This window comes from Phoxinus phoxinus, assembly GCF_949152265.1.
Source record: "Phoxinus phoxinus genome assembly, chromosome: 12".
In the NCBI taxonomy this organism is placed as follows: Eukaryota; Metazoa; Chordata; class Actinopteri; order Cypriniformes; family Leuciscidae; genus Phoxinus; species Phoxinus phoxinus.
Genome location: NC_136887.1, coordinates 2,832,823 through 2,856,585, shown reverse-complemented (window position 1 = coordinate 2,856,585; position 23,763 = coordinate 2,832,823). Strand labels below are relative to the sequence as shown.

Below are 23,763 nucleotides of genomic sequence, written 5' to 3'. Positions count from 1 at the left end.
CCGCAGAAAAGGGAGGAAGTGTTTCACAGTGTACTCGACCGCTATCATCTCCAGACAGTTTATATGGAGGAGCTTCTCCGTGTCTGACCATAGGCCAAAGACCGGTCTGCCCTCGAATATCCCGCCCCAACCGAGGTTGGAAGCGTCCGTCGAGATAACTTTTCGGTACGAGACAGTTCCCATCATAACTCCCCGCTGATACCAGTCGGTCACAAGCCAGGGCTGCAGAGCTGAAACACAGCTCTGAGTCACTCTGATTCGGTAACCGCCGGAAGCCCACGCTCGGTGGTGTACACGAGCGTTGAGCCATCGTTGCAGGGGGCGCATACGCAATAGACCTAGCCGGAGCACTGCTGCGGCTGAGGCCATAAAGCCCAGCAATCTCTGAAACGTTTTCAGGGGAAACACTTTGTCTTTCTGGAAAGATGCGGCCAAACGCTGAACACGGCGCGCGCGCTGTGTTGACAAGCGAGCCGTCATTGCCACTGAGTCGAGCTGTATTCCCAGAAAGGAAGCTGACTGACGGGGCAGCAGTGAGCTCTTGGTCCAATTGACCGTGAGACCCAGGTTTTCCAGATGACTGAGTAGCACAGCTCTGTGAGACACAAGTTCCGCCTCTGATTGTGCTAAAATCAGCCAATCGTCCAGATAGTTCAATATTCGCATCCCCTGACGCCTCAGGGGAGCGAGCGCCGCGTCCATGCACTTCGTAAATGTACGGGGTGCTAAAGACAGGCCGAACGGCAGGACGGTGTACTGATATACCTGACCGTCGAAGGCGAATCTCAAGAATGGCCTGTGACGGGGTATGATCTGAATCTGAAAGTACGCGTCTTTCAGATCGAGAGAAATGAACCAGTCCCTCGGGCGAATTTGCGCGAGGATTTGTCTGGTCGTGATCATTTTGAACGGTCTTTTCATAAGAGCTTTGTTCAAAAGTCTCAGATCTAATATAGGTCTGAGCGCTCCGTCCTTCTTGGGCACGAGAAAATAACGGCTGTAAAAGCCTGACTCGCTCATAGAAGGACGTACCGGCTCTATCGCCCCCTTGCATAACAGTTTTGCTATTTCTGCGCGAAGTAGGTGTGCTACTTCTGGGTTCACGCTCGTCACTGTACGGGCTCGGAAGCGCGGGGGACGGCGAGCGAACTGCAGTGTATAGCCTTGTTTTACAACCTTCAGCACCCATTCTGACACGCCCGGGATAGCTTCCCATGCTTTCGCACGCATAGCTAGGGGCAGAATGGTCTCCGCGTCCTGAGCGCCGCACTGCGCGGGCTCGAGGAACTGAAACGGAGGTATCAGCGCGGCGCGCGCGCCCTCGTTTGCTGAGTAATGCTGCTCGCTGGTTACAGCAGCCTGCCGTTTCGCATTCAGTAACTCGGTCGCTAGGGACGGAGAATAGTCTGTGGCGCGAACAGCGGTGCTTGTGAGCGATATGGGGGGAACAGTGTTCGTCAGTGAGCGCGCGTGCTCGTGAGCACGTGCGGCGCTTATATCTGAAACACGGCCTATTGGCTTTATTAGTTTCGCCCCCCGTGATAACTGTACAGCAGAGCGGACATTTTGTAGGTGTGGGCACTGGGACGTGGGCACAAATCCTACATTTAACACTCGAGCGGCGCGTGCCCGCTTTATATGAGTGGGCTCTGTGACAAACCTGGGGGGCGTGCTTGTGTGTAGGGGTGAACACATTGTAGTGGGCACATTTTCTACACATAGAACACAATCGGCGTGAGCCGTATATACAGACATTACACTCTTTTTGTGATTTATCTGGGTCGCCGTGAAAACGGCGTTTGTGTGCAGGCGAGCGTGTACTGTGAGTGGCTCGTTGGCTGCTAAATACACAACTGCAGTAGCCTTGTTTAAGGGGACTGACAGAGCGGCTAACTTTGATGGCGGTCCGGCGGCGGCGGCGGGACTCGCGCATATTTTCCTCTTCGCGGTGGCTAGGAGGATTTCGCGGCTTCAGGCTTCAGCACGATCTTCTGTCGCGGTCCCCGGGGGGGAGGCGGTCTGTGACGGCTGTTTGAGCGCGATCGAGGGCGGCCGCCCTGTCGCTGCTGCGAAGCTGATGGAGGCTGCGATGGGCGTTGTTGCGATGAGCTTCGTGCAGGAGGCTGCTGGGAGCAGCCTGCAGCGGAGCTAACGCGTCGTGGGAGGAACAGCTTCATGGCTTGAGACGTTTTCTGTACCTCAGAAAACCTTTCCACGATCCCGGTCACCGCAGGGCCGAAGAGGCCGGCGGGGGAGAGCGGGGCGTTGAGGAACACGGCGCGCTCAGACTCACTCATCTCGGCGAGCGTCAGCCAAAGGTGCCTCTCCGTTACCGTGAGTGAAGCCATGCATCGTCCCATCGCCTGTGCTGCGGATTTCGTGGCGCGGAGGGAAAGATCCGTCGCGCTGCGCAGATCCGTCACGATGTCCTGAACCGGGCGTTTCTCGTCCAAACGGCGGAGGAGTTCGGCCTGGAGGATCTGGAGGACAGCCATAGAATGCAGGGCGGAAGCGGCTTGTCCGGCGGCGGCGAAAGCGCGGCCGACAAGGGCTGAAGTGGTCCTGCAGGCTTTCGACGGGAGGGCAGACTTTGAGCGCCATTTTGGTGATGGCGGGCAAAGATGCACTGCGACCGCCTCTTCCACTGGGGGAATCCGGCTGTAGCCTTTTTCGACGGCTCCGTCCACTTGGGAGAGAGTCGAGGAAGCAGGGGAGCGGAGTCTCGCGGAGAATGGAGCATTCCACGATTTAGAGAGCTCGCTGTGGAGCTCCGGCAGGAAGGGTGCTGACCTAGAGGCAGGCGCTAGGCGGCGGCTAGGTAAAAAGCACCCATCGAGCCTGTTGGGCGCGGGCGCCTCCGGTTGAGACCAGTCCAGGCCCAGTTGGTCAACGGCCATGGTGAGGAGGCGGATAAGTTCGGCGTCCACATTAGACCGGGCCTTGCCAGGTTCCTGCGTCGAAGAGGAGGTGGAGTGTGTAGATCCAGACCACTCTTCACTGTCCGACGCCAGGAGAGAACAGCTGTCGATGGCGTCGTCCCCCGCCTCGTCCCCTGTGTCGACGGCAGTGAGGGCCGAAGCCGTCATCTGCGCGTCGGGAAGGGGGGGCGGTGAAGGGGAACGCGAAGCTCGAGGGGAAGGTTCCGGCGAGCGTTCGCGAGCGACGGGCTCCGGGAGTCTCTGGGCACGGCGCTTCTTCTTTCGCGGGCCACTGGAGAGAGGCGGAGCGACAGCCTCGACGTTGAAGAGGGCGAGTCGAGCCCGCAGGGTCGAAATCGCCATCTCGTCGCACTCGATGCAGCCACCCGTCGAGAGAGCGATGGCTGCGTGGTCTCGGCCCAGGCAGAGAGCGCATATCACGTGGCGGTCTCCGTCGCTGAGCGCGGTTCGGCACGAACCGCAGGAAAGACGAGGCATTTTTGTACAAACGCCTTTGCTCTTTTAGGACGTGAGTCGCGGCGGCGAGCTCACGGAGAGGTATTTGGAAAAGGATACTTTGTCGCCGGATAGCGTAGCTGGCACGGACGGCTGAAGGTGGCGAAGACGGCCGGCTTCCTCAGGCGCTGTCCTAAGCTGGCTGGTCGCTGGATTCGACGGCGGCGGCTCCTCTCGGAGATCAGCGTAGCGTAGAGCGTCGCTGAAGAGATTAAAATCGAGTGTTAGCAGCCTGAACTGCCCCTTATATACGCTAAGCCACTCCCATTTTGGCGGGCTTGGCCGCGTGAGGGCGCGGAGCGCCCTCATTGGGCGTGACGTCACGCCAGGGGCTCAGTGGTAGGCTGCAGCAGTTGCCGCGGAGCAGCCAATGAGCGCGCTAGATTGCCCGCTCTAGGTCTGACTGCTGCTGCACTGCGTTTACAAGATATGGAAATTTAAGGATAAATTTTGGCTTCAATATCTCGAGCAAAGAGACTTTACCCGGTGCGTACTTTCAGTACGCAGTACGAGAGAACCTCTCGTAAGAGAACATATCTTTTGAGTTTGTTGCGGTGCATTCTGGGATTGCCTTCTCTGCCAAGTATACACGCGAGGCTGTTTTACATTTATCTACATTTATTAATTTAGCAGACGCTTTTATTCACAGTGACTTAAAAATAAGGAATGCAACAAGTTATTAATGTTAAGGTCGTCATGAAACAGACGTGTCTGTTGTGCCGTATAGCGAGGGAAGCGCTTCAGGAACAAGAACACATGTGGGCGGGGCTTAAGTGTGTCTGTGGGGAGTTGATTGGCCGGTTTGCTATTGGCTGATCTCATGTGAGTGACAGGTTATAGCTCCGCCCTCGTCATCAGAGAAGACAAGAGATGCTGCAAGAGGAACTTATTTTGAGTCAAGATTATTAAAACTATAATGATGTGCATGGATAAATCTTTTAGAATAAACACTACAATATTCAATAAAAAAGTAAATTATAAAAATTGTCAATTTTGACTGTCAATGGTGACTTTAAGATGATAGCAACATATGTAAAATATTATATGTATATGTATAATAATACTCTTGACCGGTCCACAATCTTGTATGAGTTTCTTTACTCCGCTTCTTGTGAGGATACACACTTGATCAAACCTCGTAGTGTTGCTTTCGTCAACGAAAATTATGACTAAATATCGTCGTCAACGAACCTTTATCACGTGACGAAAACGAGACGAGACGAGACGTAAATGCTGGTCATGTGACGATGACTATAACTAAATGTATAATGCAATATTGTTGACGAATAAAAACGAGACTAAAAGTGGTTTACAAAATAAAAACTATGCTAAAATGTCTCCTCATTTTCATTGACCAAAACGAGACAAATGTTAGTCTCATTGCACTGGGATTCGAGCAGCTGCAGCTTGCTTAAGGTAATGGCAAAAAAAAACTTTTAGAACAGCGGCGAAAATGTAAAAGTAGGCTATATAACCTTTAATATATCCTTTTATTGAAACGGGTGCTTTGTTGTGCAAAGAGACACTTCGAAACATTTCAACCGCTGGTAATGCTACTTTCACTTTTGCCGCAGAGACAATTATGTCCTATAACGTGTCGCAGCTCAGTTTACGAGACATACTGTTGAATGTTATTAATAACAAAACATGAATGAATGAGAAAGAAAATAGCAGGATGTGCTTTTTATATTGAAAATATATATTAAAAGCCCGATAAGTCGCGAAAGAGAACTGAATTCTACTAATAGGATAGGAAGCTGCGCGCGCTTCAAGCGCAACACGCACACGCATAGTAGCCTGTCTTCGGTTGCGCGCCTAAACGGCCAAATAAACACAGAAATATATTTTAAAAAATGCTCAAAAGTCATCAGTTGGTAACTCAACCTCACAGTGAAAGCCATGCCCAATTAATTATATTTAGCAACTTATTTATTGTTTGCTGAATATTTGTTTGTTTTTAGTTGTCTATGCACCTAATTATTAGCCTACTGTTTAATTTTAATGAGAAAAAAGCACGTCTTTAATAAGAATATTATTCTCTTTTTTACTGTGGCTCTTTTGGAAAGTGCATTAACCAAAAAAAAAAAAAAAAAAAAATGGCTCTTTGGTCAAAAAAAAGGTTTCCGACCCCTGATTTAGAAGATGCCGCTGTGGTGAGTTAGAGAAAGGGATATTTATGTGTCTATAGGCTATATTCTTTGTAAAATAAATAGGGCCTATGTTGTAAATTCAAATCAGAGCGTTTTCTGTGTCTAGTCTATAAGGTAACAATATAATAAGATAACATTGTTTGAAATGAGTTTGGCTAAAACAAAATTTGTTTCGTCTACATTACTACGAAGGCTAGTCTACTTATACTATATTGACTGGGTTAAATAGAACTGCATTGCATTACTAAAAAGAGACTAAAATACTATTTGCATTGACTAAAATTAGACTAAATGTCATTAGTTTTCGTCGACTAAAACTAGACTAAAATGCTCAGACTTTTCGTCGACTAAAACTAGACTAGACTAAAAAGAGTATGAATGTGACTAAAACTAATAAAAACTAAAATGACAGCTTGACACAAAGACTAGACTAAAACTAAAATTAAAACAGGCCGCCAAAAACAACTATACTCAGAAGTCAGCACGATGTAAAGCCAGTTCTGTGCATTTATAATGATAACTATATTAGTGTTCACACCAATGCACAACAATGTTCAGTTTACTATAAGCGTCCGCCGCTGTTATGATTTCAACCTGTGTTCCCCTGTCTTGTCCCATGTTTTGCAGTTCCCTGTCATGTTGATGAGTTTCCCCAGGTGTTTCAGATTAGCCACGCCCCCTTGTTATCTTGTTTAGCTTGTTAGTCTCTGTATTTAAACCCTGTGTCTTGTTTCAGTGTTTGTGGGTTCTTGTCTTTGTAATGTTGTTTGTTCTGTTCCGGAGTTTAAGTCTGTCTAGTTTTGAGTTTATTAAAGCTGTAGCACGTAGATCCTGCTTTCTCCTTTGATTTAGCCTGCTTCATTACAGTCGCTGTAAATGCTCGAGTGGATTCTGATCGGCTGTCAATGTTTTTATCGTTCATCATCTGGAGAAAATTATTGTGTCGTTATAGTTGTGGTGTGACTCTACACTTCTCTTACAATCAGAATGATTATTAACTTTAGCTATAGTTAGTCAAACCAAACATTATTCAGACACCAGGTATAATTTGTGATATTTTTTGCAGGACACTATAGTTAATTTCTGTAAGTGAGGAGAGCAAAATAAAGTAAACTGTGACATATTATACCCATAAACTCTTCATACAGAGACTACCAGTAACATTTATAGACATTTGGGACCAAAAATGATTGACACTTTGAGCGGATCATGTTCTGCTGAAGTGTGTGTCTGTAATTGCTAATGCTCTTTTCACACACACACTGAACACAATGAAGCATTGCTTGGTCACTGGTTGAGCTAAACTGGTATTATCTAATTGTGTAGTTAAATTTACCAGCTGACAGATATTCAGCATAATTCATGTGTGAGAGTCTAACAGAAGGACGGACAAAACCTGTGTGTGTGTGTGTGTGTGTGTGTGTGTGTGTGTGTGAGACAGTCTAACAGAAGGACGGACAAAACCTGTCAGATATCCACTGAGTTCTGCTCATATTTTATTACCGTTTTCTAAACTATAGTGAATAAACTGATGTGAGAAATGTTGAAGGAGTCTGAATAAATGTTGGTTTGACTGGGTCTTCATTGGTGTGAACGGGCCTTATGATATTCTGTATGTGCAAGAGCATTGCTAATGTGGTTATTAAAGTCGATGTTAGATCTTACCACGAGTGATTCTTCCACGCAACACACACATCTGAACATATAATCAGCAACCCATGCACTGCTCTACATTATGTTTCAATTCATTACATTTCGGATGTACGCCAAAATACAGAAGACAAGATCTGCTGCTTATCCCGCTTCATCACAACTTACCCAGACAGAAGCATAGTGTCGGTCCACATCCATGTGTGCCATTGACCAACTGAACCTGGTCTAAAGTTAATAGTGTCGGCCCAGATCCATGTGTGCCGGATCTGAGCCGACGCTGTGCTTGTGTCTGGATAAGTTGTGATCAGGGTCTCTAGGCCTCAGCTGTGAGTGTGTACGCAGAAGGGAAGATCTCTGTCCGAATGATTACGCTGACGTTCCTCCAAACCGGATCAGATCCGGGCCGTCCCCGTCCAGGGCCAGAGGATGCTTAGATCCGCCTGTCTCCGGGCTTCCTGGTGTTTAGACGACAGCCTCTGCTCTCTCCGAGCTGAACACTATAAATAACCCTGATGTCCAGTGCGCACGGAAGAAGAGCTGCCACTCGCTCAGCCTGCGCTGCAGAGACAATAAACATCGCTCCTGAACACGGGATACAGCGGCTCCGACCGCGGGCACGCCGCCAAACGGGACAAAGACTGTCCCCTCTGAACTCAACGTGAACTCGTGGCGCTCGACATGCAGCCGTGATCTCGCCAGATCGACTAACACTCCCGTAGATGTAGTTCTAGTTCGGAGAGATCCCGTCAGAACGGAGATATCCTGAGACTAGAGGAGAGCGGGGCACAACCTAACGCTTCAAGACTGTCTTAGTTTGTGTAAATCTACTTAGGGTTCAAAATATTTAAATTTTCCCTCATTAATTTCACACGTCTAGTTCAATTATGTGGTATTATTTCATTAATGCAGTAAATAATATTTCCTTGATTTACCCAGAAAGAATGGAAGTGAAATGTGACAACGTGCCCCATAGATGCGGTGTAACATGACCATATGACAGATTTAAATATTATCTGATCTAATAAAAATATATATACAAGACAAACTAAAAAATGTATCAATAAAATACAATTATTAAGTTTTTCATATAAAAAAAATGCATTTTGTAAAAAATATTTAAAATTAATAAAAAATAAATGTAAAAAAATGTTTTGACCACGAACACACCAGAAAACACAGCTATACAGCATAGTTCAAAACATAATAATAATTAATCATTTCTGAACATTGACACTCAGTCTTTATTCACTTTTTTTATGGTTTCTCAATAGAATTCATAAAAGTATAGAATATAATATCATAGTTCTAATAAGTGGCTCATTGTAACGCAGTGTGACAACATGTTTAAACCCGGCGAGTGTCTTCTGCTGGTGAGATCAGCATTAAACAACTATCTCAACTGTTAAATAACATATTGGAGATTAAAATAAGATCAGATTTGTCACATTTTTTTAAATAAACACAAAAAACAGATGAAAAATTAACTTTTGCTTTGGTCAAATAGTGATATCTTCCAAAGATTTCAAAATTTTGCCACTTTTTTTTGCAGCAGTGTTGATATGGCAACTAGTAAATACACTAAGTTTCGTAATGCATGTGTGGAAGTATTTAAAACAAGTGTGTGAGAACTATCCCCGCGTTAGTGTGTGTCCCGCTCTCCGCTAACTCTTCCTAACTCTTGACCGCTGCTGAATGCACACATGCGAGCGTTCGGCCCTCAGTCGCCGGCTGCTGCAGGTGTGTGTGTGTGATGCGGGACTTACGAGGCCCTGCGGGAGCTGTTGAGGCTGCAGGTGTGTGTGTGTGGGATGCGGGACTTACGAGGCCCTGCGGGAGCTGTTGAGGCTGGAGGTGTGTGTGTGTGGGATGCGGGACTTACGGGGCCCTGCGGGAGCTGTTGAGGCTGCATGTGTGTGTGTGTGGGATGCGGGACTTACGGGGCCCTGCGGGAGCTGTTGAGGCTGGAGGTGTGTGTGTGTGGGATGCGGGACTTACGGGGCCCTGCGGGAGCTGTTGAGGCTGCATGTGTGTGTGTGTGGGATGCGGGACTTACGGGGCCCTGCGGGAGCTGTTGAGGCTGCAGGTGTGTGTGTGTGTGGGATGCGGGACTTACGGGGCCCTGCGGGAGCTGTTGAGGCTGCAGGTGTGTGTGTGATGCGGGACTTACGGGGCCCTGCGGGAGCTGTTGAGGCTGGAGGTGTGTGTGTGTGGGATGCGGGACTTACGGGGCCCTGCGGGAGCTGTTGAGGCTGGAGGTGTGTGTGTGTGGGATGCGGGACTTACGGGGCCCTGCGGGAGCTGTTGAGGCTGCATGTGTGTGTGTGTGGGATGCGGGACTTACGAGGCCCTGCGGGAGCTGTTGAGGCTGGAGGTGTGTGTGTGTGGGATGCGGGACTTACGGGGCCCTGCGGGAGCTGTTGAGGCTGCATGTGTGTGTGTGTGGGATGCGGGACTTACGGGGCCCTGCGGGAGCTGTTGAGGCTGGAGGTGTGTGTGTGTGGGATGCGGGACTTACGGGGCCCTGCGGGAGCTGTTGAGGCTGCATGTGTGTGTGTGTGGGATGCGGGACTTACGAGGCCCTGCGGGAGCTGTTGAGGCTGGAGGTGTGTGTGTGTGGGATGCGGGACTTACGGGGCCCTGCGGGAGCTGTTGAGGCTGCATGTGTGTGTGTGTGGGATGCGGGACTTACGGGGCCCTGCGGGAGCTGTTGAGGCTGCAGGTGTGTGTGTGTGTGGGATGCGGGACTTACGGGGCCCTGCGGGAGCTGTTGAGGCTGCAGGTGTGTGTGTGATGCGGGACTTACGGGGCCCTGCGGGAGCTGTTGAGGCTGCAGGTGTGTGTGTGTGTGATGCGGGACTTACGGGGCCCTGCGGGAGCTGTTGAGGCTGCATGTGTGTGTGTGTGGGATGCGGGACTTACGGGGCCCTGCGGGAGCTGTTGAGGCTGCAGGTGTGTGTGTGTGTGGGATGCGGGACTTACGGGGCCCTGCGGGAGCTGTTGAGGCTGCAGGTGTGTGTGTGTGATGCGGGACTTACGGGGCCCTGCGGGAGCTGTTGAGGCTGCAGGTGTGTGTGTGTGTGATGCGGGACTTACGGGGCCCTGCGGGAGCTGTTGAGGCTGCAGGTGTGTGTGTGTGTGGGATGCGGGACTTACGGGGCCCTGCGGGAGCTGTTGAGGCTGCAGGTGTGTGTGTGTGTGATGCGGGACTTATGGGGCCCTGCGGGAGCTGTTGAGGCTGCAGGTGTGTGTGTGTGTGGGATGCGGGACTTACGGGGCCCTGCGGGAGCTGTTGAGGCTGCAGGTGTGTGTGTGTGATGCGGGACTTACGGGGCCCTGCGGGAGCTGTTGAGGCTGCAGGTGTGTGTGTGTGTGGGATGCGGGACTTACGAGGCCCTGCGGGAGCTGTTGAGGCTGCAGGTGTGTGTGTGTGGGACTTACGAGGCCCTGCGGGAGCTGTTGAGGCTGCAGGTGTGTGTGTGTGGGATGCGGGACTTACGAGGCCCTGCGGGAGCTGTTGAGGCTGGAGGTGTGTGTGTGTGGGATGCGGGACTTACGGGGCCCTGCGGGAGCTGTTGAGGCTGCATGTGTGTGTGTGTGGGATGCGGGACTTACGGGGCCCTGCGGGAGCTGTTGAGGCTGCAGGTGTGTGTGTGTGTGGGATGCGGGACTTACGGGGCCCTGCGGGAGCTGTTGAGGCTGCAGGTGTGTGTGTGTGTGATGCGGGACTTACGGGGCCCTGCGGGAGCTGTTGAGGCTGCAGGTGTGTGTGTGTGTGATGCGGGACTTACGGGGCCCTGCGGGAGCTGTTGAGGCTGCATGTGTGTGTGTGTGGGATGCGGGACTTACGGGGCCCTGCGGGAGCTGTTGAGGCTGCAGGTGTGTGTGTGTGATGCGGGACTTACGGGGCCCTGCGGGAGCTGTTGAGGCTGCAGGTGTGTGTGTGTGTGATGCGGGACTTACGGGGCCCTGCGGGAGCTGTTGAGGCTGCAGGTGTGTGTGTGTGTGGGATGCGGGACTTACGGGGCCCTGCGGGAGCTGTTGAGGCTGCAGGTGTGTGTGTGTGTGATGCGGGACTTATGGGGCCCTGCGGGAGCTGTTGAGGCTGCAGGTGTGTGTGTGTGTGGGATGCGGGACTTACGGGGCCCTGCGGGAGCTGTTGAGGCTGCAGGTGTGTGTGTGTGATGCGGGACTTACGGGGCCCTGCGGGAGCTGTTGAGGCTGCAGGTGTGTGTGTGTGTGGGATGCGGGACTTACGGGGCCCTGCGGGAGCTGTTGAGGCTGCAGGTGTGTGTGTGTGTGATGCGGGACTTATGGGGCCCTGCGGGAGCTGTTGAGGCTGCAGGTGTGTGTGTGTGTGGGATGCGGGACTTACGGGGCCCTGCGGGAGCTGTTGAGGCTGCAGGTGTGTGTGTGTGTGATGCGGGACTTACGGGGCCCTGCGGGAGCTGTTGAGGCTGCAGGTGTGTGTGTGTGATGCGGGACTTACGGGGCCCTGCGGGAGCTGTTGAGGCTGCAGGTGTGTGTGTGTGTGATGCGGGACTTACGGGGCCCTGCGGGAGCTGTTGAGGCTGCAGGGGCTCCAGGGCCTCCACTGCCAGCGCACCGAGGCCGGGGGCGAGCCGGTGGCGGTGCAGGTCAGGGTCTGGCGGCTGCCCTTCCGGTACGGGTTGGTGGGTGTCGCTGCTTCCTTCTCGTGGATCTGAGGGGGAACTGCACATGCACACCAAACAACACAAATATCACTATTTGTGGAAAAGACTATTAAACAAATCTGTATTACACTCTAAAAAATGCTGGGTTGTTTTTACCTAACTTTGGGTCAAATATGGAAAACTTAGCAGCTGGGTTACATTTTTTAACTACATTTTTAACCCAACGTTTGGGTTTGTTCATATTTGACCTAAAGTTGAGTTAAGACTGTCACAGTGTCTGGTTTGTGCTTCCCCGGGTATCCACTAGAGGTCCTCGTCCCCCACGGTGTCTGTCACATTATGAACTGCATTCCCCACAATCCTTGCCTGCACTTATCACTGTTCATTGCACTCAGCTGTTCCCCGTCATTGTTCCCAGCTGCTCCCTGTTAATCACTGTTAGTTCTGTGTATATATACCCTGGTTGTTTCTATGTTATGTATCACGCCACTTCTGAGTCCTGTTTTCTGGTTTGTTCTTGTTTTGTTTCTTGTTTGGATTTTGACCCTTGCCTAGACTGTTTACGAGCTACGGATACCCTTAAATAAATTACTTCCTGCTATTGGATCTTCCCTTGTCTCCTTGAGTGTGGATCGTGACAAAGACAGCCCAGCATTTTTTAGAGTGGGCCAGACAAGTAATCTCAATGTCAATTTGTAAAGAAAGACTACACGGACATATACAGGTGCTGGTCATATAATTAGAATATCATGAAAAAGTTGATTTAATTCAGTAATTCCATTCAAAAAGTGAAACTTGTATATTATATTCATTCATTACACACAGACTGATATATTTCAATTGTATATTTCTTTTAATTTTAAAGATTATAACTGACAACTAATGAAAATCCCAAATATAATATTAGAATATTACTTAAGACCAATACAAAAAAAGGATTTTTAGAAATGCTGGCCAACTGAAAAGTATGAACATGTAATTACTGTGTGATTTCATTTTCAAATTTCGATTTTGATTTTGTTGGTTTCATAAGCTGCAAGCCATAATCATCAAAATTATAACAAACAAAGGCTTGAAATATCTCACTGTGCATGTAATGAGTCTATATAATATATTAGTTTCACCTTTTAAGTTGAATTACTGAAATAAATGAACTTTTTGATGATATTCTAATTATATGACTAGCACCTGTATTCAAACACGCACACCTAGACTGAACACGTAATACGCATGTGCACGCCATCAGTGTTTCACAGATTCGCATTTTTTGAAGTTTACACTGAGAACATTTTCAAACATTTTTCAACACTTGCGCCTTGGAAACTGTTTCAAAGTTTGTGTTCTCGAGCACTAACACTGCTGTCGTGCAGATCAACGTCCAGAACACATTCAAAGTTTCTGTTAGAACGGTGTTGTGTTAGCGCCCCCTAAGGTAATAACTAATGATCTTTACAACGGAAGTGAATCAATCAAAACTAACTTTATCTGGACAATAACTTTATTCTAGAGCTGCTGTAAAGCCCAAACAATCTCTGTTACTGTAATCTCCTATTATCTCTGTAAAGCTGCTGTGAAACAGTCTATATTGCTAAAAGTGCTGTATAAATGAAGGTGACTTGACTTGACATTAGTTAACATTAGTTTTCCATCCACAGTTAAGAATTTAACTTGTGCACAAAATTGGAAAATTGCATGAAATATTTGTGAAAAAACAGTTTTCTTTCCACATGTTCAAGAGAACAAAATCCTCACTTCATGGTAAATTGGTGCAAAATATGAGAAATATAAAACTAAGTGTCTGCAATCGGGCTGTTTTTCCTCCATCATAAACGAGTGTGTGTCGAGCGTCAGAGAAACACTGTAATCGCTGTCGTGTTCTCTGGCGTTCAGATGCTGGTGTTCGGGAACACACTCGAGTGTGTGAGACGCTTCTGGAGGGAATTACACACACTCATTCAACAGACTCGCTTCAGAAACACCAAACCAACATTTGAGCAGTGTTGGGGAAAGTTACTTTTAAAAGTAATGCATTACAATATTGCGTTACTCCCTTAAAAAGTAACTAATTGCATTACTTAGTTACTTTTTTAGAAAAGTAATGCGTTACGTTACTTTTGCGTTACTTTTTTTTCCCCACCTGGGCTGGGCTTGTTTTTTTATAACACAAAAGTTATATTTTTGGTCAAATGTAAAGACCCTTTCACAGCAAAAGTGAAATAATAATCCTCCAGCTGAAGGACATGTGTACAGTAGAGGAAAGCAAACAAGCAAACCTTTCTATCGAAGTCATTTTTGCGTATTTAACTGAATCATCGAATGTCAGAAGCAAGTACATTGGTCAATAAAGTGAGATTAAATACACAAAAATGAATGTTTTATTTAACATATTTAGTTATTGGAGGTTTGCATAGTATTCTGATTCTGCATTTCACTCATTTTATTCATTTTGAGGTATATTGAATATTTTTTGTGCAATAAGATGAGTAAATGCTCATATTTTGTCTAGAACTACAATAAACATGTTCACACACACACACACACACACACACACACACACACACACACACACACACACACACACAACGCCTCTGCACTTTGATTTGTCTCAACATGTGGACAGGAGACCTGTCAGTCAATAAATGGGAAAACAAGGTAACTTGCGTTACTTATTTGAAAAAGTAACTCAGATATTTTGTTGTAAATTTTAAAAGTAATGCGTTACTTTACTAGTTACTTGAAAAAGTAATCTGATTACGTAACTCAAGTTACTTGTAATGCATTTCCCCCAACACTCCATTTGAGATGCTGCGATGCCATTGGTCCGCTGGTTACTCCAGTCATCCAATCACAGCTGACGCTGGGTGTTTTGTTGCACATCGAGGGATTTATTTGGTAAATGTGTTTCCATTGTAGTTTATGTGCATTTCTTCTTATCAGATAATTATTATTTTTGTTTGCCTTTTTGCAATATTGCATAACAAAAGCTGGACAGAAATGCCAAAATGCGCATGAATCCTAAAAATATGCATTAACAACTTTTGTGCTCAATTAAGGTGGATACATTCCCTTCTAGTGTTTGTACCGTACCTACAGTCTTTCCGTACACCAACCCTGATTACTATATAATAATGCATCAACCTAATATAAAACTGCAAATATTTAATAGAGACATCTATTGCAGATTGAGAGAGTTACCATTGACGACGAGAGTGAAGTTGAGGCTTTTCTCCAGGGCCGCCGGTGTGTTTCTCAGGATCAGTGTGTACTCTCCAGCGTCTTGCTTACACACATCTCTGATCTCCAGAGCCTGATGCTGAACCCTGAACCTGCTGAACTCTGGCCGTCTGCTGACCAGCCTGCCATTCTTATACCTGCACACACACACACACACACACACACACGCACACACACACACACACACACACACACACACACACACACAGAGAGAGAGAGACCACTTAACACATAACACTGTCTTTAACGACAACATGAAACTGTCATCATGTTTCGTTTCATTATCGTGTTCTGCTTACGGTAGTTTCTTTGTCATGATTTTCCCTGTCACTGATTTGTTTGAGTTCTAGCTTGTGGTCTGTTGTCATGGTTTCTGATTGGTGCACACCTGTTCCCCGTTTGGTTAACGATGTGTATTACGATGTGGTTAACCCTGTGTATGTAAGCTCTGTTTCCTCAGTTAATGTGTGCAGTGTTCCTTCTCAAGGGAATCGCTCTGCGTCACAGCGCTGTGGGAACGACCCGCGCGATCGCGTCCTGAAGCACGTATGAAATCAGTCGAATGGCGTAATGCAACGAGACTCCGCCCACATGCTGTTCTGATTGGCTGCGGGCTTTGATTGAGTTTTACGCATCTCGCAGTTGCGTCTAGTGTGGACAGACAAATTATTTGTCGCTGGAATCTTATCGCATCGCGTCTGGTTAGGACACGAGCTGTTTCTCAATGTCAAGGATACTTCACGCATGGGCGTTCCCACAGCGTCCCACGCAGCGTCTCGTTCCCTCTTCAGGGAACTAAGGTTACATACATTACATATGTTTTATGTTCTTTATGTTAATAAAAAATTATCATCATCATTTATTCTGCATCACACTCATACTATTGGCCTTACGTCACACTCGTGACAGTAGTGATGGAAGAAACAAAGCTTTTCGAAACTTTGAATCAATTGAACCACTTGCTTTGCAAAACGATTCACTGTTTGGAGCCCAAGCATGCATAAAACCTCTTTACCAAATGTGTTATTGAAAGTGTAATCTATTAAATGCAATTAACAAATCATTTAATACCATTAAATACGAAGTGTCTGTAATATAATGTGTGTTATTTTATTAAATTGTAAGGTAAATTCTTGTTTTATGGAGAGCTTGATTAATCAGGCCAATAAGAGACTTTTAACTCTTACTTTTTATTATACAAATGTGTCATTGAATTTGTATACAAACTTACAAAACAAATGATTCGCAAAGGTTTCAAAGCTTCACGAAGCAGAGTCAGAGTAATTTTGTTTGCATTACGTGACATTCCTTTCTGAGAAAACAGGATATTCAACCGGAGGAAAATAATATGGCACTTGATTTTATCCATTAAGAATTGAATGGCTGGTGGGAAGTGTCTCTGCTGACGTAACGCCAAGCTGTCTACATGATAAGTGCGTTCAGACACAGGGGTCACCAGTGGTTGGTGTGTGTTGGACATCTTTGAGGCCTTACCACTGAGTGTCAGGTGAGGGGTATGCCGTCACTTTCACCGGCAGGACGACAGACTTTTGTCCCTCTTTGGCCTCGATAACCGACCCGTTCCTGTAGTCCAAGCTGATGAACGGCTTCTCTGCGTTGAATTATGGAGAAGAGTTGTCACATTAGCACACATGATAACATCTAAAATACCTGGTGCTATTAAAGTAAAAAAATATGTTTAATTTTGCTACCGAAATACGTTCATTTATATCAACAAAATAAATTTGTATGGGTTAAATTGAGTAAAAATACTATTTACAGTAAGATAGCAATGTTGTAGTTAAAGGATTAGTTCACTTCAGAATTGAAATGTCCTGATGGTTTACTCTCCTCCACGTCATCTCCTCCACGTCAATGTAAATTCTCAACTCCACACACACAGGAACCCAGTCCAACCCCTCCCAATCCGAAACACCTTCTCTCCTCATTCTCTCCACTGACCGAGGAAGAAGTATCTAAACTTCTCCTCTCCAGTCACTCCACCACCTGTCCTCTAGATCCCATCCCCTCACACCTTCTACAAGCCATTTCTCCCACACTTCTACCAGCACTCACACACATCATCAACTCATCCCTCCACACTGGCACTTTTCCTACAGCATTCAAGCAGGCTCGGGTAACTCCACTGCTTAAGAAACCCACATTAAACACATCACTCTTAGAGAATTACAGACCTGTCTCTCTCCTACCGTTCATTGCGAAAACACTTGAACGAGTTGCCTTCAACCAAGTAACATCCTTCCTCTCTCTGACCAACCAACTAGACGTAAACCAATCTGGCTTCAAGAAAGGGCATTCAACCGAGACTGCATTGCTGTCAGTCACAGAAGCCCTACGGATCGCAAAAGCTGCCTCCAAATCATCAGTTCTCATTCTCCTGGATCTGTCTGCTGCCTTCGACACTGTGAATCATCAGATCCTCCTGTCCACCCTCTCATCACTGGGCATCACTGGAACTCCTCTCCACTGGTTTGAGTCCTATCTCACAGGTAGGTCCTTCAGGGTCGCATGGAGTGGCAAGGTATCCAAAGAACATCAACTGACTACAGGGGTTCCTCAGGGTTCAGTTCTTGGACCGCTCCTCTTCTCCATTTACACCACATCACTGGGACCCATCATACAGGCACATGGCTTCTCTTACCATTGCTATGCTGATGACACCCAGCTCTACCTCTCATTTCCACCTGATGATCCCACAGTAGCTACACGTATCTCAAGCTGTCTGGCGGACATCTCGGCGTGGATGAAGGAACATCACCTGCAGCTCAACCTGGCAAAGACTGAGCTTCTCGTCCTCCCTGCCAACCCGTCCCTACAGCACGACTTCACTATCCAGCTAGACTCAACTTTAATCACCCCATCAAGGTCGGTCAGAAACCTTGGAGTAACATTTGATGAGCATCTGACCTTCACAGACCACATCACAAAGACAGCTCGATCATGCAGGTTTGCACTGCAGAACATCAGGAAGATCAGGCCCTTCCTAACTGAGCATGCAACACAACTTCTCGCCCAGGCCTTGGTTATCTCTAGGCTTGATTACTGCAATGCTCTTCTGGCTGGTCTTCCATCATGTGCAATTAAACCTCTACAAATGATCCAGAATGCTGCAGCCCGTCTTGTCTTCAACGAGCCCAAAAGGGCCCACGTCACTCCTCTGTTCATCTCTCTGCACTGGCTACCACTCGCTGCTCGCATCAAGTTCAAGGCATTGACACTTGCTTACAGATCGACCACAGGCTCAGCTCCCTCCTACTTTCACTCGCTCCTACGAGTCTACATCCCTACCAGAAGCCTGCGATCGGTCAATGAGCGACGACTCGTGGTACCATCACAGAGAGCCACAAAATCACTCTCCAGAACATTCTCATTCACGGTTCCTTGCTGGTGGAATGATCTCCCTACCCTCATCCGGAATGCAGAATCCCTGACCACATTCAAAAGACAACTGAAAACTCATCTCTTCCGTGAGCACTTGACATAAAAAAAAAAAAAAAAAAAAAAAAAACCCTCTCCTTTACCCTCCTTTGTTTTGGCTTATGCTACTCTGAGCAATTCCAGAACTTTGTATTTTGAGCACTTCTTGCGTTATTTTTGCTTCTTCACAATGACTCGCTTGTTGTAGTCCTCAGTTGTAAGTCGCTTTGGATAAAGGCGTCTGCTAAATGACTAAATATAAATGTAAATGTCATCCAAGATGTCCATGTGTTTCTCTCTCCAGTGGAACAGAAATGCAGGTGTGTGAGGAACACACTCCAGGATGTTCTCCATATAGTGTCTTCAATGGTCCAGCGGGTCGAAGGTCAGATGTGAGTTTCAGCTTCAAAGTCTCTCACGATCCAGCCGAGGAATAAGAGTCTCATCTAGACACACCAGCCGCCATTTTATAACTAAATACACATTTATACACTTTTATCCACACATGCTGGTCTTGCACTCGCTGTGATGCGACACACATTACGTCATCAGGTTGAAAGGTTCATCAGGTTCTTTTTCGCCCTACACTACATTTTTGTACTGTACCAGCATTTGTGGATAAAAGTGTATAAATGTGTATTTAGTTATAAAATGGCGGCTGGTTTGTCTAGATGAGACTCTTATTCCTCGGCTGGATCGAGACTTTGAAGCTGAAACTCACATCTGGACCTTCGACCCACTGGACCATTGAATTAAACACATTAACATTGTAATTCTGAAGTGAACTGATCCTTTAACTACATATTCCGGTTTACATGAGTAAGTTCATAGCCGCATTATCTGTGAGCTACCGTGAACTTTGACACCAGTGGTAAGATGCCGTGTCTTCTCCACAGTGCTGGCCGAGCAGGTGTAGTACCCGCTGTCGGCCACACGGACACTCGGGATGGTCAGGATACTGGAGGCTTCTGTGGCGTCCGACAAGATGTTGCGCACCGGCTGAAAACTGGCCGGCCGGTTCTCCTGTGACAACACCGCTCTGATTATTACTGCCTTCGGTGTATACACTTACATTTAATCCTTTAAACTAACAACAGGACAACAATAAGAGCTACAGTATGACCCTTTTAGTCTAACACAGTATTTTTATTTATTTAAATAGATATAGAAGAGAAGAGAAACTACACACTATCACATGACTAGCTTTTCCCTCATGTTGAAAGGTCACTAGCTGAAGAACTGTCTTTGGTCACTGGGACTTATTAAAGCCGTTTATTTCTAACATTAAGAATTGTTTAATCATGATCTCATTATTAATGCATAAAAATCAATTATGTATTGTTTCAATTCTAAATTATTTATACATCAGGATAGCATTTGCTGTAGCGTCTTAAACTTATTCACTAAAACTTTAAAATAAGGTCTCATTAGTTAACGCCTTAAATAACATTCACTAAAATGAGAAATGCATTCGCTTTTAGTCATTTATTCAACTTTGTTCATGTTAGGTAACACTTTACAATAAGTATACAGTCATAAAGTGCTTAATCATAATTTGCAAACTATTAGTTTACAGTTAATTCAAAGTGTATATATTGTAGTTAATATATTAATAGGATACATACAAATAGTGAGTTCTTCATTGTCACTGTAATTTACTAAATTATTATTGTTTAATTAGCTCATATGTAAAGAGTTAGATACTGATGTTTATGCTTTGTTTAACAACTTATGTACAGTAGTAAAGGAGTTGTTGATGGTTAATAGTTCTCTCTTTAGATTAGGTCATGAAAAATGTCATTAAATAAGTGCTTTAAATAAACCTTTATTTATTTATTTAATTAGACATTAATTGCATTAATATTAAGTGTTCCTTAAAATGTATATATGTAAATGCATATGTATAGAGACAACTAGGATATATACAAACCATGAATTAACTATAAGATAATAGTTTGCAAATACATTACACTGTAAAAAAAAAAATGTGTTCAATTTACGGTAAAATACCGGCAGCTGTGGTTGCCAGAAATTTACCGTATAAAATAGTAGCAACATTTTAGGTTTTACAGACTTAACTTAAAATTTACAGTAATAAAACGTATTTCATTATCTGATATAATGTTAATTTACTGACCTATTGAGGTATTAATATCTGTTTTGTACCATTGTAATACACTGATAACTACCAATCACAGCAGAGATGAGAGTCACATGATCAATCAAAGCTCATCACAAGCAGCTTTTTCACAAGAAAGTTAATACTAATATTTAGAAGCTGCACAGTGTCACACACACACACACACACACACACACACACACACACACACATTAAACACCATCATGGTAACACATATGAAATTGTAAAAATGCAATAAACATTAATTTAACAACATTAAATGTAACATAATACCCTAATGTACATAACTGATTAGAAAAAAACATAGAAACTATGAAGAAACAGTTATTTCAACAAAAACACATCAAATGTGAAGTGTCACGCAGGGAATTGTGGGAATGTCAATTTACGTTTTTTCACTCTAAATTATACAATGAGTTGTTAATTTTCACTTTCAAAAACTGTACATTTAATGGTATTTTACAGTAAAATGACATTAAATGTACCATTAGATCGATCACAGTCATTTACCGTATATAGTAAGGAAACTTTCTGTTAACCAATTAACAGTTTTTCACTGTAGCATTTTTACAGTCTTTTACCGTTAAAATCACGATGATTTAATTTTGAAACCGTTATGCTTATTTTAAAAAACAAATGTCTCTAATAAGTAACTAGATCAGAGCGTTTGGGGAGTGAGTGTGTGTATTTTTACGTTGTAGAACAAAATTTTCAAGTATCATCAGCTTATGTTTACCACAAACCTTGTTTTACTCATAAACTGAAAAGCCCCATTATAAAACGCCATAGTAAATCTGGAGGGAACCAGTGGCGAATTACTCTTCCAGGTTTTGACGTTACAACCCCAGCACTTTATTAAAATAACGTCTCAAAAATGGTCTTAAAAATAGTATTTATTTTCTTTATGAAAAATATACTTCTGTGGCAACATGTGACCAAACATGCGCAAACACAGGGGATGAACTAAAGCTGATGTAGAAATGCAAAGCTGGACTGTTGAGACGGCGTAAGTAATGAGCTGGTAGATTTATGAGTGGTAACAGCACAGGAGAGTAATAATGAATATAACGGGTTTAGAGATTTATTACTGCAGAACGCAATCACACCAAAGTCACTGCGCTTTTGCTCACAGGCCAAGAGCTTCTTTCATTCAACACAAATGCATTAGACAAAGGTCATTATTGTGAAGTGGACCGGTCATGTTGTTGATGAGTGTGTGATTACCTTCTGTCCGGGATAGTCCCAGAGGAAGTCGACGCCGGTGTTGAACTCGACCCGTGCGGTGCAGTTGAGCAGCAGAGCGCCGCCCTGCATGAGCTCCACCGGCGAGTCCTCGGGGAACAGCTTCAGCTCGTAGAACCGCAGGCCTGTGGCACACACACACGGGTCAGCACTCTACACACTCCTGATCCGAGCCGTGTGCGGAGCATGTTTCAGTTGTGTCCCCTTTACAACTCAAATGATGTTTATCCATGCAAATGTCTCTTTTCACAAGATGTAAAATAAGTCTCTGAGTGTGTATGTGAAGTTTTTGTGTCTGTCCCTTTAAATGCAAATGAGCTGCTGCTCCCAGCACAGGGGGCGGAGCTACAACAGCTTGTGTCCTAAAAACTTTGAAAACTTTTAGTCTTTTATGTTCAAACCGGAGTCAGACAATGATGGAGAGACTCAAGAAGAAGTGACAACATGTAGAAGAACAGGACATTTCTGAATGCTTAGTTGATGAATTTATGAAACTTATGTGTGGTTATCTTCTAGTCATTGATTAGCATATTCTGTCTTCATAATCTATAAATCATGTTCCCGGGGCGGGGTTTATGTAAATGTTAGGGTTGGGGATCCCACTAAACCGGGAGGAAGCTCGTGTAGTTCCTACCAGCCGCTTGTTGTAGTCCTAAAAAAAATATTTCTTTAAAAGCAAATATCTCCCTTTGCTTTGAACTTTGAGCGTTGTAACTTTGCAGATGTTGTTTATGATCAAACAGCAACATTACACACTAACTAAAGTTAGAAAAGTGAAATCATAATCAACCATCCCTTTAATGTGTTTTTATGCAGGTGCGAGTGTTCTGATTGGCTCGAGTCCCTCCTTCAATCGGCGCATCTGAAATCACGTACTGTCTGAGAAGGTACTGTTGAATTTAAACTTACTCTGCTCTTACTCTTACTATGTTTTTTTTCTATAGTATGAATGTAATCTGGACATACTACATTCGCCATGATGTCATTATCATGTGACCTACCAGCATTAGTTGCGTCGCTTCACTGTCATTCATAGACCCTCTCCCGTGGCCTCATGGGATATAAAGAATCCATCAGATGCACACTTCAGGATCTGACCACAAGTAGTAGGTCATCTGTCATCTGGACTCTCAGTTTGTATATATATTAGGTGTCCCAATTCGCATCCTAATGCACTATTCTATGGTGTTGTGTAGTATAAATACTGTTCACACTGAAGATTCCAAAAAGAATGTTTAAATGCATGGATGATGCACTTAATTAAGTGTGCAATGTTGGACACTTCATACACTTCATACACTCGACTGACACGACTGATGCTTTAATTACAGAGGGGGAGGAGCATCAGACTCAGATGATGAACCGTATAACAGTCATACACTGCACAGGTGAGTACATAGTGCATAAGTGCATAGTGCATAAGTGCATAGTGCATAAGTGCATACTGTATAAGTGCATAGTGTATAAGTGCATAGTGCATAAGTGCATACTGTATAAGTGCATACTGTATAAGTGCATAGTGCATAAGTGCATAGTGTATAAGTGCATAGTGCATAAGTGCATACTGTATAAGTGCATAGTGTATAAGTGCATAGTGCATAAGTGCATACTGTATAAGTGCATACTGTATAAGTGCATAGTGCATAAGTGCATACTGTATAAGTGCATACTGTATAAGTGCATACTGTATAAGTGCATAGTGCATAAGTGCATACTGTATAAGTGCATACTGTATAAGTGCATACTGTATAAGTGCATAGTGCATAGTGCATAGTGTATAAGTGCATAGTGCATAAGTGCATAGTGCATAAGTGCATAGT

At 45.2% G+C, this 23,763-nt stretch overlaps 1 protein-coding gene across 4 annotated transcripts in view; it reads right to left on the bottom strand.

The window, feature by feature from the left end:
* flt4 (fms related receptor tyrosine kinase 4) overlaps window positions 1-23,763 on the bottom strand; it is a 110,315-nt gene that overhangs the window by 36,989 nt on the left and 49,563 nt on the right. For 3 of the 4 annotated variants that reach the window (XM_079629737.1, XM_079629739.1, XM_079629740.1), the window contains exons 6-10: window positions 21,926-22,068; window positions 19,413-19,584; window positions 16,618-16,735; window positions 15,085-15,260; window positions 11,782-11,947 (exon numbers count right to left, since the gene is read on the bottom strand). In XM_079629737.1, the coding sequence (XP_079485863.1) occupies window positions 11,782-11,947; window positions 15,085-15,260; window positions 16,618-16,735; window positions 19,413-19,584; window positions 21,926-22,068 (775 nt within the window). The remainder of the gene's footprint in view (window positions 1-11,781; window positions 11,948-15,084; window positions 15,261-16,617; window positions 16,736-19,412; window positions 19,585-21,925; window positions 22,069-23,763) is intronic. The other variant, XM_079629738.1, reaches the window with a different exon arrangement.